Source organism: Rhodamnia argentea, chromosome 4 (genome assembly GCF_020921035.1).
Source record: "Rhodamnia argentea isolate NSW1041297 chromosome 4, ASM2092103v1, whole genome shotgun sequence".
Classification (NCBI taxonomy): Eukaryota; Viridiplantae; Streptophyta; class Magnoliopsida; order Myrtales; family Myrtaceae; genus Rhodamnia; species Rhodamnia argentea.
The window spans coordinates 18,616,190-18,630,359 of record NC_063153.1 but is presented as its reverse complement, the minus strand read 5'-3'; the positions used below and the strand labels follow the sequence as shown (position 1 = coordinate 18,630,359).

General features: G+C 39.3%; 1 protein-coding gene across 1 annotated transcript; it reads right to left on the bottom strand.

Annotated features, from left to right (window-relative positions):
- Positions 1–12,243: 12,243 nt before the first annotated feature.
- Positions 12,244–13,083, bottom strand: LOC115744534 (zinc finger protein 3-like). The gene has a single exon (XM_030679761.2). It carries the CDS (start codon positions 13,051–13,053, stop codon positions 12,487–12,489), a length of 567 nt encoding a protein of 188 aa, XP_030535621.1. The 5' UTR covers positions 13,054–13,083; the 3' UTR covers positions 12,244–12,486.
- Between the last annotated feature and the right edge of the window lie 1,087 nt (positions 13,084–14,170).

Genomic DNA, 14,170 nt, shown 5'->3' with positions numbered 1-14,170 from the left:
GCCCAAGTACGAGCCCGTTAATATATGCAGTTAGACCCACTTTCACTCAAAATCTCAAGTCAACGAGTTATGGGCCAACTATGATATATTAATTACTCAACACCACACCAATTCTTCGATGTGGGACTCCATCTTAACAATCTTCCCCTCACATGTGAGCTTCGGTGTTAGGTTTGCTCCTTCTTAATCTAAGTATCATTCTGCATACTTATCTCAAGTTAAGTCTCCAAGTCATTACAAATGCACCCGCAATTATGCGTTGTAATCAACCAATATCAACTGCTAATTTGGGATTTAACTTGGGATTTGCATCACCCATGGTCTTTATCTCACGACATCAGACCAACTATCTATGGTCTTTTTCTCGCCGTACTTGCGTTACCCGACCAACTGTCCATGGTCACTTCTTGCTAGACCAACCGTGATAGCAATTTTCACCCGAAACAAGCTCCGATCATGAGATTTCTTTATTAAGATATTCACCAAATACCTGAACATATTGGAGACCCACCAATTAACCATGAGCTCCGATACCATTTATTAGGAGTACGCAGCATAAGTCTAATATCTTCATCGGGGATATCACCAAGAGAGAGCCTAAGTCCGAGCTCGTAACATATCTAGTTGAACCTACATTTAATTAAAAGCTTAAGCCAATGAGTTATGGGCTAATTAGGATATATTAATTTCAACACCACACTAATTTTTCAATGTGTGAGTTCTTTCACAAAACTCACACATGCATCCTAAGCATATCGGTGGAGGCGGCGGGGCTTGGCGACCGCAGGTAGCCGAGATCAACGACGATCGACGGCGGCTAAGATCGGTGATTAACGACAGGGGCGCTGATCCGTAGTGGACTCATTGTTGTAAACATAAACATTAAGTTACACCGAGTTTGTTTTTTTTTAAAATGATATTGTTTCTCTTTTTGTTCATGTTTCTGTTTTCGAGAACATAAATTTGTTGCCGGGAACAAAAAATCAATTAACATACACAAACGTATTTCTATTCTTTTTCTATTTTGGAAGACAAAAAAACAGAGAATCAAAAACGTTGTCAAACAGACCCTTGAAGTTGAAATCTTTCCTGAGCTTATCTATTTTGGCCCAAGGAAACATCTTGTACTAAATACTGCTATTCATTGATTGAATGAGAAATCCCATATGTGTAATAATGAGTAGGTTGGGGAAAAGTACACTAGAAGTGCCATAACTTTTGTACGGCGTTCACTTGAGTGCCATAACTTTCAAAACGTTTACTTAAGTGCCATAACTTTTAAAAATCATTCACTTGAGTGCCATGTTGAGGTGGCAGCCGGAAAAGCCGAGGTGGCAGCTGGAAAAGTTACTTTAAACGCCAGAAAAGTTACTGTAGCATACCGAAAAAGTAACCGTAGATGCCGGAAAGATGACGTGGCACTCCGGAAAGCCGACGTGATATATCGGAAAAGTTACTGTAGCACTCAAGTGAACGATTTTTGAAAGTTATGGCACTTAAGTGAACGTTTTGAAAGTTATGACACTCAAGTGAACACCGTACATAAGTTATGGCACTTCTAGTGTACTTTTCCCGAATAGGTTGTAACGTGAAGCCAATCGCCAAATTCTTGATTTGCCGGTGACTAAACATGCAACATGAAAAAGAATTTTGGGCTGGCCATTGAAGGTGAAGATGATGCAACCAATTCCCTTTGTATATGGCTAGCGATATTGAGTGGCCGGGTTGCGCGTGCCTGGACACTATATATTTTCCAGCGGGAAAAGTACACTAGAAGTGCCATAACTTGTGTACGGCGTTCACTTGAGTGCCATAACTTTCAAAACGTTCACTTAAGTGCCATAACTTTCAAAAATCGTTCACTTGAGTGCTACGTCGGAGCAAAATCGTTCACTTGAGTGCCACAAGAACTTTTCCGGCATGCCACGTCATCTTTCCGGTGTCTACAAGAACTTTTCCGACGTGCTACAGTAACTTTTCCGGCATCTACAGTAACTTTTCTGGCTGCCACGTCAGCTTTTCCGGCTGCCACGTCAACATGGCACTCAAGTGAACGATTTTTAAAAGTTATGGCACTTAAGTGAACGTTTTGAAAGTTATGGCACTCAAGTGAACACCGTACAAAAGTTATGGCACTTCTAGTGTACTTTTCCCTTTTCCAGCACTAACGCCCTCCCATTGCTTCCCGACGAACATGACGACCGGAGCCCATGACCCATTCCTAGCAACACCAAAATGCCTCGTCAATTCGATTCTTTATTAATTTTTTTTTCCTTCTTTGTATTGTTAGGAGGATGATTGAGGCTCTGGAGTGATGATGAGCCGTCAAATAGGTGGGTCGGGTCGAAAACGGTTCAACCCATATTAATTAAATACTTTAATATTAAAATCTAGTTTAGAGTAAATTATTTCATATATATATATATATATATATATATAATTTGACTCACTTAAGATAGTTATCTTAGCTAACCCGTTTATGACGTATTTAAAATTCATTTAGGACCCATTGAGTTTCTATGTAACTCATTTATGACTCACTTAGCTTGTTTTAAAACTCATTTATGACTCACCACCATTAAATATGGGTCAAATATGAGTTTTAGACCCATTTTGTCACCTCTAATGATGACCCCACCCGTGCCAGACGACATCCTCCGAAACACCGTAGGGTCAATGCCGAGCATTTGCACTCCGAAGTCAGGAAGGAGAGGTTATTGACGACCTCCAATGGGGTCGAGTCCCCTTCAATCACAACATCATCACCTCAAATTAGTTGGTTACGAGCCAATGCATAATTTGGACCCCAATTTATGAGCCAGAGACACATTCTCAGGGCCAAGTCCCCTGATCCCATTAGGCTGGTCATTGTTTATAACCCCTAACCATCATTGTCAAGAAGTCACACCCGATGACCATATTCGAGATCTTTTCTCAATTTCAAGAGTACCTCTTGGCTGTAGACGGGCAATTTGCTTAGTCTCATGCATTTGTCCAAGTGTCCTTCAACCAAGGCTATCTATGTATATTTCGAAGATAATTAATCGAGAGGGATCCAAATTTTATATACCTTACCATCACCTATTAGGTGTATGTCCACATCAATCGACTGCACTAATGACGAAATATGCACGGTGAGGGAATGGTAATTCACATAAATTATCCTCATGTCTCGTGCAAAAACAGGTAAAGTCACAATTCGACAGTCATATGGTACCGTGATATCTTTAAGGAGCTCATATTGTGACGTCTTGAGCCCCGTAGGATTTTGGGTGCCATTTCTTCATGCCTGACCGACCATGCTGCGATTCCACCGGGATCAACCATCTGAGAACACATGCCAGGAAGAAACTTGTCAAGTTGGAGATTGGTGAGATGACATCACAAACCGAGGTTGTAACACAAAGGAGAGGAGGATCCCGACCTTGAAAAAGGTTGGAATGTAATGTTCATCAGGAATGCAATCTTCGATGGCAAAACCTGGCTGTAGGTGTAAAGAACAAATTCGAGTAATAATGGGGTGACAGGCAATAGGATTGAAAGCAATCAGAGTAATATAGACTGTCAGCCATGATCATTTAAAGCATGCTGCCTCTTCATTGTGAACCAGTGTAGAGAACTCAGCTACTAATTCATCTTTGCAGTAAATTCACAACCTCAAAGAATTGTTCCAGTTGTGCATGAGTCAAATGGTTCGAGATCATACATGATAAACTCAAGCTACTAAACCAATTGGCTGGAATATGAATTTATCCAATTTAGACTCAACTTGAAAGTGATTAATCGAGAATGCTGCGAAGGATACAAAATAAGGGGCTGGAGAAAGAGCTTAGTAATTTCTTCTTCCAATTAAAGCCATTCCATGAAAATATGCATTTAAGCTTCTAATTGTACAAAAATAATTCCACGATCCAAATGATGTTCACTTTCATAGGAGAATACCTTATTTGATAAGCCCTCATTTGGGAAGGTCGCGACAAGAGCTCTTTGTAGCGACCCTTTGTGCAAACTTTGTGCAATCTTCGGCCACGGATTTTTTCTTTGGTTGGATTTGTGCACGGATTGAGTTTATCATTTTTAGGAAACATTCCAAATAAGAGTCTGAAATGCCTTTATTTTCTCAAATAAGGGCCAGAAATGGATATTGTTTCAAAGAAGGACCCGAAGTGCCCTCATTTTTTAAAAGAAAGGGCTTGATCAAAGGGTATTTTCATCCTTTACATTTTTGTAGTTTTTCCTTTTTCTCTTTTTCTTTTTCTCTATTTCTTTTCTTTTTTCTTTTCCTTCTCTTTTTCCCCTCCCTTCCCCCAGCCATCGCCGGCCTCGAGCAACGGCCGCCCTCGACTCACCTGGTATCCCTTGGTCGGGCCGGCGTTGGGTGAGGGAAACGGGCTTAGATGTCATGCAATAGAATATTTAGGTGTTGGAGCCTTTCCTTTCTTTCTTGATTGAGGTTGAAGGACTTGGTTTGAAGCTTGATTCCTGCAAGATTTGGAGCTTTCTTTGGCAATCAGTGGAGGGATCTTTGATTTACATAGTTCGCGGAGGGAAGGGTGTGACATGGATAAGTAGAGGTAATCAAGGATATAGATCGGGCAATTTCAGAGTTGCCAAGCTCATGAGGAACAAGGAGATCTCATCGTTGGTGTCGGGCGAGTGAAGCTCTGGCCGTGCAAGGGCTACCCTTGGCCGACGTCGATAAGGAAAGATTTCGCCCGACGCCCCCTCACCAGACACAGGCGAGGGTAGCCCTCGCTTGAGTCCGATGATGGTTGGGGAGAGTAGAGGGAAAAATGGAAAGGAAAAGAAGAAACAGAAAAAGAAAAAGAGAAAAAGGAAAAAAAAATTACAAAAAGTAAATAATGAAAATGCCTTTCAATGAGGCTCTTCTTTAAAATAAAGGGGACACTTCAGGCGCTTCTTTGAAATAATATTCATTTCTGGTCCTTATTTGAGAAAATGAATGCACTTCATGCTCTTTTTTTAGAAAAAAAAAATTTCCCATCATTTTTAGCATGGTCATAAGGGAAATTACCTGCCAAATTTTACTCCAATAGGGGTGGATGTACATGCAAATGGGACAAAAAATCGTCTCTCAAACCATCTTATAGGTGGAGAGAGAGACCCTACATAAATAACATATAACCTACGTCATCGAGTGATATGAGATATTTCAATGGGGACAAATAGACATAGAAAACTATCTCTAGATGATAGAACTGTCTTGAAATTAGGAAATAAACCAAGCAAGAAATATCTCAGAATAACAAAACTCTCTACAAAGCGAGCAGCTGAGAAGGTCAGGAATCGCTAAACCTAAACAAGCATTAAAGTACTCGTGACTAGGCTAATACGAAAAGCACTTAATAAATTCACGAATCTTGGGCTCACACGTCATCTAATCTCTAAGTCGGGGGGCAGTTGGGAGAGGCTTTTCTTTTGATGCATGCACATCGACCGTGAATCTTCTTTTGTGACCCTAATGGGGAAGACAAAGATATCATTGTTAGTCGACAAACACAAAATTAATCAACCTGGAAAAACTCATGCCCCAACGTCTCTGAAGGCATCGTACCTGGAGTCAAGAACATGAAAGTGATCTGTGAATTATTTGATTTAAGCGGAGGTGTGTCTAGTATGTCCTTAACCGCACTGTATTCCCTTGCACGAGCCGAATCATGGCGGCAACCTTTGGCAAAAAGCATACAGGCCACACTGTCTCCCAGAAGAAACAGGGACGCACCAATGAGCAATATGATCCGCATTGCAATCCCCACTATCATGCACTAATGAAACAATACGATGGCGTCTGCCTCTCCACCAATCCAAGAATGACAACCTCTAGATTGGCGCGTACAGGCAGTATCGCCTCCGGGAAGATACACGGATGCACGAGCTAGGAACGCAATCCAAACAGCAACCCTCGCTATCATCCACACTTTCTTTAATGGAAAACGACAGCGATTGCCCCCAAAACCTTGATGCAACCCATACCAATCTCCTAATTTCAGCTTTTGTTCAAGAAGACCATTTGCAAAACGAAATTTCTGAAACCGTCGCATAAGGCATTAGGCCAGGGAGAGCCCCCGCCCTTGAAGTAATGATCTTTCTGGGTCGTTTCGACGATCTAACTAATGTTCACGTTCTTGGGAGAATACCTTAATTGATAAGCCCTCATTTGGGAGGGTTGCAGCAAGAGTTCTTTGTGATGAACAAATGGTAATTTGAATAAACCTGTGTGCAACTTTCGTGCAATCTTCATGCGTGGATTGAGTTTATCATTTTTGCATTCACTAAACATATCCTAAACATATTGCTATTGTACCAATTTAGTCATAATTCTTTTTTTTTTTTGCTAATTAAGTCATAAATCTCTATCACTGCTCTCTGGGCCCAAAGTCTTGAGAAGGAGGATGTCACGCGCCACGCGCTTCAACCCTGAAGAACTGCCTTTCCTTCTTTCGGGCTCCGCATTGCAGAAACATCCAGTAAAGGGGTCTTCTTTCTTTGTTCGGGCTCTGGTTTTTGATGCCACAGATGAGTGAAGGAAGCTGGAGCTAACAAATCGGCGCAAACTTTTAAATGCACCTATCCAATCTATTATCTCGCGTTGCGAGTCAATTTTTCTGTGTCCCTACATTGAGAGTGAAATAATGATCTCGATGATCCCTTGGGTTTGAAGTAGTTGGTTAGGTCGTGCGAAAATTTTCAGCACAAAAGTAGAAGCTTTCCCGATTCAACTTCATCGAATTCAGGCAAACTGCTGTGGTCAGGCCACATGCTCAGGCCGAAAAGTTGGAGTTGAACGGTTTGTGAGGTTTGCAGGGTATTCAATAAGCCTCTACGTCTATGCCTTGAAACTGAATTTTGTGCTTGTTCGATTAAAACAAGGAATTAAAATAATAATAAAAAAAAGACACCTTCGCACTGGGAGCTAATTTTACAGACCAATAATCAAGATGTCTAGAAGGTCACTCCAAACTTGTCGGGTGAAAAAGCCCAATGCATTTTGATGGACCTGAATAAGCCCAAAGGCTTTTCCATTCACATCCTTATCAAACACTAATTATATTTAGAAATAATCATTTCACCTAAAATCTCTTATATTGCCCTAAGAGCTTTCTTCAAAAGTCTTACCAAGCGCAGCCTAAAACCCTCTTAACATGAGGGTCGCTCAATTTGATATCCTATGAACTCTTTACTTGAAACAATTTACCGTGTCTAATCGAAAAGATGTGTAATGGGTCCCCCGGCTGTTTATTACGTGTGGAATTTGCTTAATCGCTGTGTTTCATTGAACAAAGCTCAAGTCACGTCCATTCTAACTAAATCGAACTGAATGGACTGCCGCTGAAAGTCTGATATGAGCTAAAAATGAAGAAAACATTATCTAAGAGGAGGTCTCATCATGATTCGCCCTTACACAGATGGAACACTGTTGATTAATGCCCCATGTTGTGGACTAATAGGGTTTGGTTGAACATTTCTGGCGAAGAGTTAATGCCCAAAAGAGGAAAGCTGAAAATTCAGTGCAAAGACCAATTGGATCTTGATGGAACCGAGAAATAAATAGTTCCAACAATTCATAATGCGAGATCACAAAATTGGGCCAAAAGCATGATTGGACGGGTCTAACAGAAGTTAGAACTATCCGTTCTCTATACAAAGTATACTAACACTCGGTGATGATACATACTATGCGGATACGATGGTATTAATCAATATTGTAGCACTCCCCTTTACGTGTCATTTTGGGGAAGATCAAATGGAAAAGATTATTCACTAAGCATACTTTGGACCATTCACGCAAGAGAGCGTTGGTTTTTCTTTTTCGTAAAACAAATAAATTGATATCTTTCTTTCTCCCACATAGAAAAGATGGGCGTGTCCATTTATAAATGAAAGTCTCTTCTAGTCTTTCGAATGAAGGTCACTGGCTAAATGAGTAGACCCTCCTATACGTGCCTTTTATATATTCAACTTCCATTTTGGTTCTTTTTCAAAATATACAACCTTTTCAATTGTTTTCCCTTTGAGAGTTCTTAGAAAAATACCAGAATTGCTATATGGTTTTCTCGCTTGAGACTTTGTTGTATCGAAAGTGAATTTACGCCTTAAAGTTTGATTTCCTTTTTTTCTATTCTGATCCCAAAAAAGAGTAATTCAAATTTATCCGCAGGTCTAGGGAGGATGGAAATCTTCTATCCTGCCACAGTATTTTCTTTAGTGTCTCAGTGGATCTCAGCTACCGATAGAAATCTCCTTCCCATGATTGGACTGATTGAGGTACTAAAAGGACTATCGTGCAGGCTAGAGGATTCGGCGGTCTCAAGCTCTTTTTCGTCTTTGGCAATGACAAAGTTCACCTAGGCTGATGTCTTCGAAGGGAACAAAAAACACAATGATGAGCCCCTATGTCTCAATTCACGAAGTAAATTGAAAGTGTTATCTAAAAAGAACATACACAAATCTCAAAGTGCATAATCCAAGTGCGTTTAGACAAGCAAAACTCTCTAATCACGTAATTCCGCCGTCCCGCCACCCTCATGTCACATAATTTGTACGTGTAGATTAAATACCACAAGTATATATGTATGCACTAAATAAAATTGATGATATGACCAAGAGGCAAGAGCATGTAGTCAAACGTGTGAACTGATCGTATTTGATTTTCAAGCACTATCATGGGGTTACGATTCTGCATTCGTTCCAAGATACATGTTTATTTCAGAAATTTGGATGATCAATTTTGGAGGTCTTTTATGAAACAATGATATACTATATGTCTAGCAAATTCGGTATCACCGGAAGTAATAACTTTCAAGTTTCAAAAATTAGATGATCATCATATTAAAGAGTGACGCAGTGGAAGTGATAACAGAAAAGCTTTTCAAAGGAATATACTGAAATTGATTGAATAATTTGTATCAATTACATAGAATGGACGTCCTTTATATAGATATGACTCCTTTGGGAACTAAAACAACATAAAACGAGATAATACTAATCAAATCTAATCAAATCAAAATGAAATTCAAATCGAATATTGCGATTATCTATATCGCAAGGTTTCCTAAAATAGAAAAATTGCCCGAAAACCTATCTAAACGATTTAGAAACGCAAAAATACAACGTACGTCACGACGTAGCTATAAGTATTGATCGGAAGGCCATTTCGCTTCAGCCAACCAAATTTGAACGTAATCCGAGCTCGCCCGACCCGATCGATGAATTAGCGGCGGAATCGCCCTGATTTCTGCCAATCACGCTTCTCTAAGAAATCACACGCCAGATGTTCTACATCATAGAGACAAACTGTTTTGATCGTCTATATAGTTGTACGCGCACATAATTGTCAAACGTTTTCAGTCGATAATCTTGGATGCAACCTATAAAGAGGTAACCAATAAGGAAGTGGATGCGACATAATCGTTAAGTAGCGCAATAGACAATCTCGAACGCAACTATCAAGGTAGTGAAGTCAATGAAACTGTCACGTAATTGTTAATGTAGTGGAGTCGATGCAATCGTCGGTGTAGTGGAGTCAATGTAACCGTCGGTAAATGTAATTATCAAGTAGCCTTCAGTGTATTGGAATTGATGCAACCGTCAGTAAATATAAATATCAACTAGCCGTCAATATAGTGAAGTTGATGTAACCGTTGCTCGTAGGCTTTAGATGCCCCAAGTGTACTCTTTGTAACGAACTCCTAGTTCATCTAAGAACTCTACTTTCTTTTGCAAATTTGTCTTTTTGTTTACTTATTTGAAATCCATATATATGGCCGGAATTACCTTCAGTTTCAATATCTTTAAATTTCTTGTCGTTCACTTTCCTGTCCAAAATCAACAAAGGACCATTGGCAACCTTTGTCAATTCACTCATCGATTCATCAACATATTGAAAGGTTTTTCGGAGATAAAAATTTAGCGAAACATCTTTTTGGCACGCTGGTGAGATACATTTTGTTGATTCAAGGAGATTATAGTGGCATGACCTAGAAATCAACCAAAGCCCAACAATAATGATGGCAACAACAAGCCATTAACACAAAATGGTAAGAGACTGTCGCGCATTCTGAGTCCTTAGTCACCGAAAGAGTGGTCGGAGATGTCGATCTTCCAATGCACCTCAGTGAAGAGGGAAGTTGCAACAAATCCCAATGTGATGTCGACCGTGAGAAGATTGCTTGAAGAACAACAAATGATATGGCTAATTACATCGAGAGCCACATGTCGGATGCGGTCAAGTCAATAGTCATTAATGCTATGAAGGATGCCTTATCGATGCCAGGATCGTCCAATCAACTACCAACATTCCATGCCCATCCAATGGTATCATGGTATGTTCCTAGTTCCTCAGCTTTCAATAATAAAACAATGTTGGTCAAAATAATGTAGTCGGTGATAACAAATTAGCAAGCCAAATTGGTCAACAGATCAATGAAATGACAAAAGTTGAAAATGTAAGGCCCAACGGTCATTTTGAAACCACCAAATGCCAAGATCCCTGTTAGGCCTAACTTTCAATGTCAATACAAATAAACCCACAAGGCCAGCATCACCGACTAGGGGGAAAGATGGCCAGCCAAATCCTCAATTAAACCTAGCACATTAACCAAAGAAATTCGATAAGAATTGGGTTTAAATGGAGGAATTGTTAGGCCTATTCACTGGAAATTTTATCCTAAATGGGATGCTAATCAACCTTCGTCTAGAGATTACAAAATTCCTAACTTTTCAATCTTCTTCACTGGTGAAGATGAACAGTCAACCATTGAACATATCGGTCGATTTTTAGCCCAATGTGGAGATGGTGGAATGAGTTAATTTTTAAGACTTAAGTTATTTCTTTTGTTTTTGTCGAAAACCGATTTCACTTGGTACATTAATTTACCACTTAATTCGATGAGCTATGTGGGGATAGAAAGACAATTTCGTTCTCAATTTTATAGGACAATACCTTTGGCCAAACTTTACCAATTTATTTTTCAGTGGGCTAATTAGTTTATTGGTCGATTTACGGAGGTTGAGGATAGATGCCTAACTTCACTCTATGAAAAGGAATTTACAAATTTGGCCTTCAAACGGGTTGAAATTTGATTTAAGAAAAAGATTTGAAGGTTGAGATTTGGCTGATTTATTTCAATTGGCAATGAGAGTGCCTAAGTATGAGCAATTGTCTAAAGATAGAGATAAATGGCCACATGAAGACTTTATACGAAACGTGGCTTCAATGGAAAGATATGTATGAGATGATAAATCTGGCCAAGATGAAGTTCAGCAAGGGAAAATTAAATTTGTCGCCGACAGTTGGGCATATAACAACCCTTGCTTATCTAATTTAACATAATCGAATGATCGGTGAATCATTCAATTCTTCTAAAAGGGGCCATATGTTGACACCCAAAAATATCAAAGTGTTTGGTCGATAATATCGGAGGCAACCGAGAAGGAAGTGAACGCGACATAACCATTGAGTAGTGGAGTCGATAATCTCGAATGCAACCATTGAGGCAGTGGAGTCGATGTAACTGTCATGTAATTGTAAGTGTGGTAAAGTCGATATAAGCGTCGAGTAACCGACAGTGCAACCGAGACGGCGAAACCGTCGAGTACATGTTAGTGTAGTAGAGTCAATGTGAGCGTCTAGTAACTGTCGGTATAGGTGTCCGTGTAATTGTCAAGTAACCGCCAAGATAGTGGATTGATGTAACCTTCTATATAATAGTCACTTGTGAGCTATAAATACCCTGATTGTTCTCTTTGCAATGGACCCCTAATCGATCAACAAAATTAATGTTCTTTTACAAATTTTTATTTTATCTTTACTTTCTTTCCAATTTACATGGCTGATGACGATTATCTCCGGTCTCGGTACCTTTAATTTTCTTGTTGTTTACTTTCTTGTTTAAAATCAACAAATGATCCTTCGCAACCTTTGTCGATCCATTATCGATATATCTACATTTTGAAAGGTTTTTCTTCTTCGGTGACTTTTCGGCGAAACGACGGTACTATCCGCACATAAAGTACTTTCTTTGGGTGAAAAATAGCTATAGCAAAGAAATTGTTATAAATTCACACTGATTAAAATTGTTGCGGAAGAACTCGTACCCTTTCACCGACATAATATCTCGAATGAGAACACCAAACGCAAGACGGTGGGAAATATTACTCTATAATCAAGTATTAAACTTAAAAGAGCCACGTATTTATATAACGTATTTCTAATTGTATTTACTAGAAACCATATCTATGATTCTACAGCAATTACCATATAAATTAAGTAAATTAGCCCGAAAGTAAGTCTATGCAGAACTACTAACTTCTCAGTAAATGAGATCTGCACATACGTAAAATAACGTCAAGAAATAAGCTCAAAACCCCACAAACCTCCAATCCCTCAAACGAGATCTTCACTTGTATGTCTAGAGACGTGTTGATCGGTGTTCTCGGATTATTACACGTCTCCAATCTTGCATATCAAAGCCTTAACGACAAATCGAGCTGGCTAAAATCCTCCTGGAGATCCCCTTCATCATCAGGTACATCGATGTACCCTTGAGACCAAGATGGACAATTCATCAGATTGATCCCAGCATACCTCGTATCATCCCCAGCAAGCCTGGCCAAGTGTGGCTGATTCTCAAAAACCACAGGTTGAAGAGATGGCCGTCCATGATGACCACATGAAGTCGCCGCATGATGTTTCACGGCAGAGCACCTGCTCTTCTTGGCTAGGGTCCGCTCGAGCTTGTGCGCGTTCTGGTGACCCCCGAGAGCTTGTGAGCTATAAAACTTCTTCTGGCAGAAGTTGCACGAGTAAAGCTTGTTGCCCTTTCCAGGCATAGTAAGAGTCTGAGGTGATGGGGGTGATGATGATGAGGATGATGAACATGGCTCAAGTCCGAGCTCTAGGTTGAGCTGGTTTTCATTATTTGCTGAGCTCTGATGATGCCATGGATTTCTTTTTTTTCTTTTCGGTCTGGACTGATGCCATGGATTGGACTGATGTTCCATTGAGAGGGAAAGAGAGAAAGAAGTACACATATAAAGTGAAATGATGACTGTAGTTGCAACCAAAAGCACTTGGAAGGAGAGGGCAAGATGAAAGAAAGAGACGGATATATAGGTGAAGTGGTCCTGGCTCTATTGGTGACTGTGATAGAGAATATCTTACTTTTTTCCGCAAGAGAAGTTCAAACATGGGAAAAAGCTTCCATAAAATTATATATATATATGTGTGTGTGTGTGTGTGTGTTGCCGTATTGCATAAATAACTTATGAGATCCAACAACTGTTAGTAAATATCGTTGGGAATGCGATGAAATAGAATCAGAGTTTAAGGTGTGATAAGACTCTTTTTAAGCATTTATTTGCCCCATAACTTCGCTAATATTTTCTAGCAAATGTCTTCCAGGATACAACAAAGTCTCAAGTGAAAATAGCAAATAGTAATTTTGATATTTCTCCATTTCAAGGGAAACAATCGGATAAGAATGCTGTATTTTTTTTTAGAAAAAACAAAAATAAAAGTTGTATAGAATATTAAACAGAATCGCTCAATATATATTAGAGAAATGCACACAACCTTTCATGCTCTTCCGAACAAAACACAACTTTTACTATCTGAAAATAACTATAATTCAGACACAACTCTTCAAGTCCAAACCGGTAGTTATTTCGAATAGACACAAATACTCAAAGACTGTGAGAGCGTCGGTTTGGTAATTATGTCCGGACAGACATAAACTTTCCAAATGTTGTAAGAGTGTTTTATACCCGTTAGGTAAAAATAGAATTAAATGCGAAATTAAAAAAAATAAAAAATATATAATTGTTGATTAGTGCTATTTTCGATCCGCAACCACGGAAGTGCGCCTAATAAGCGCCCCTGCATGCGAGTATAGTGGGTTCTAGCCCAATGTGGATTTAAGTAAAGGCACTTTTTTATTTGTTTTGCAAACAACCTCCAACGATAACATTATGATTTCTATATTGTAATTGGTTACATCTGTCGTATCATTCAAAAAGTGAGTCTACATGATATTTTTGTCTGAAAAATTATATTCTGATCATGTGTGGTAAGTTTAGTTAGTGAAATAAGTGAAGATGAAGTTACTATGTCTTTAGGAGTCTTGTTTAAGGAAATATCAATCAAATATTG

Coding starts and splice junctions, on each gene's coding strand:
- LOC115744534 (XM_030679761.2), bottom strand. CDS start 13,053: ATGTGTACTTCTTTCTCTCTTTCCCTCTCAATGGAACATCAGTCCAAT.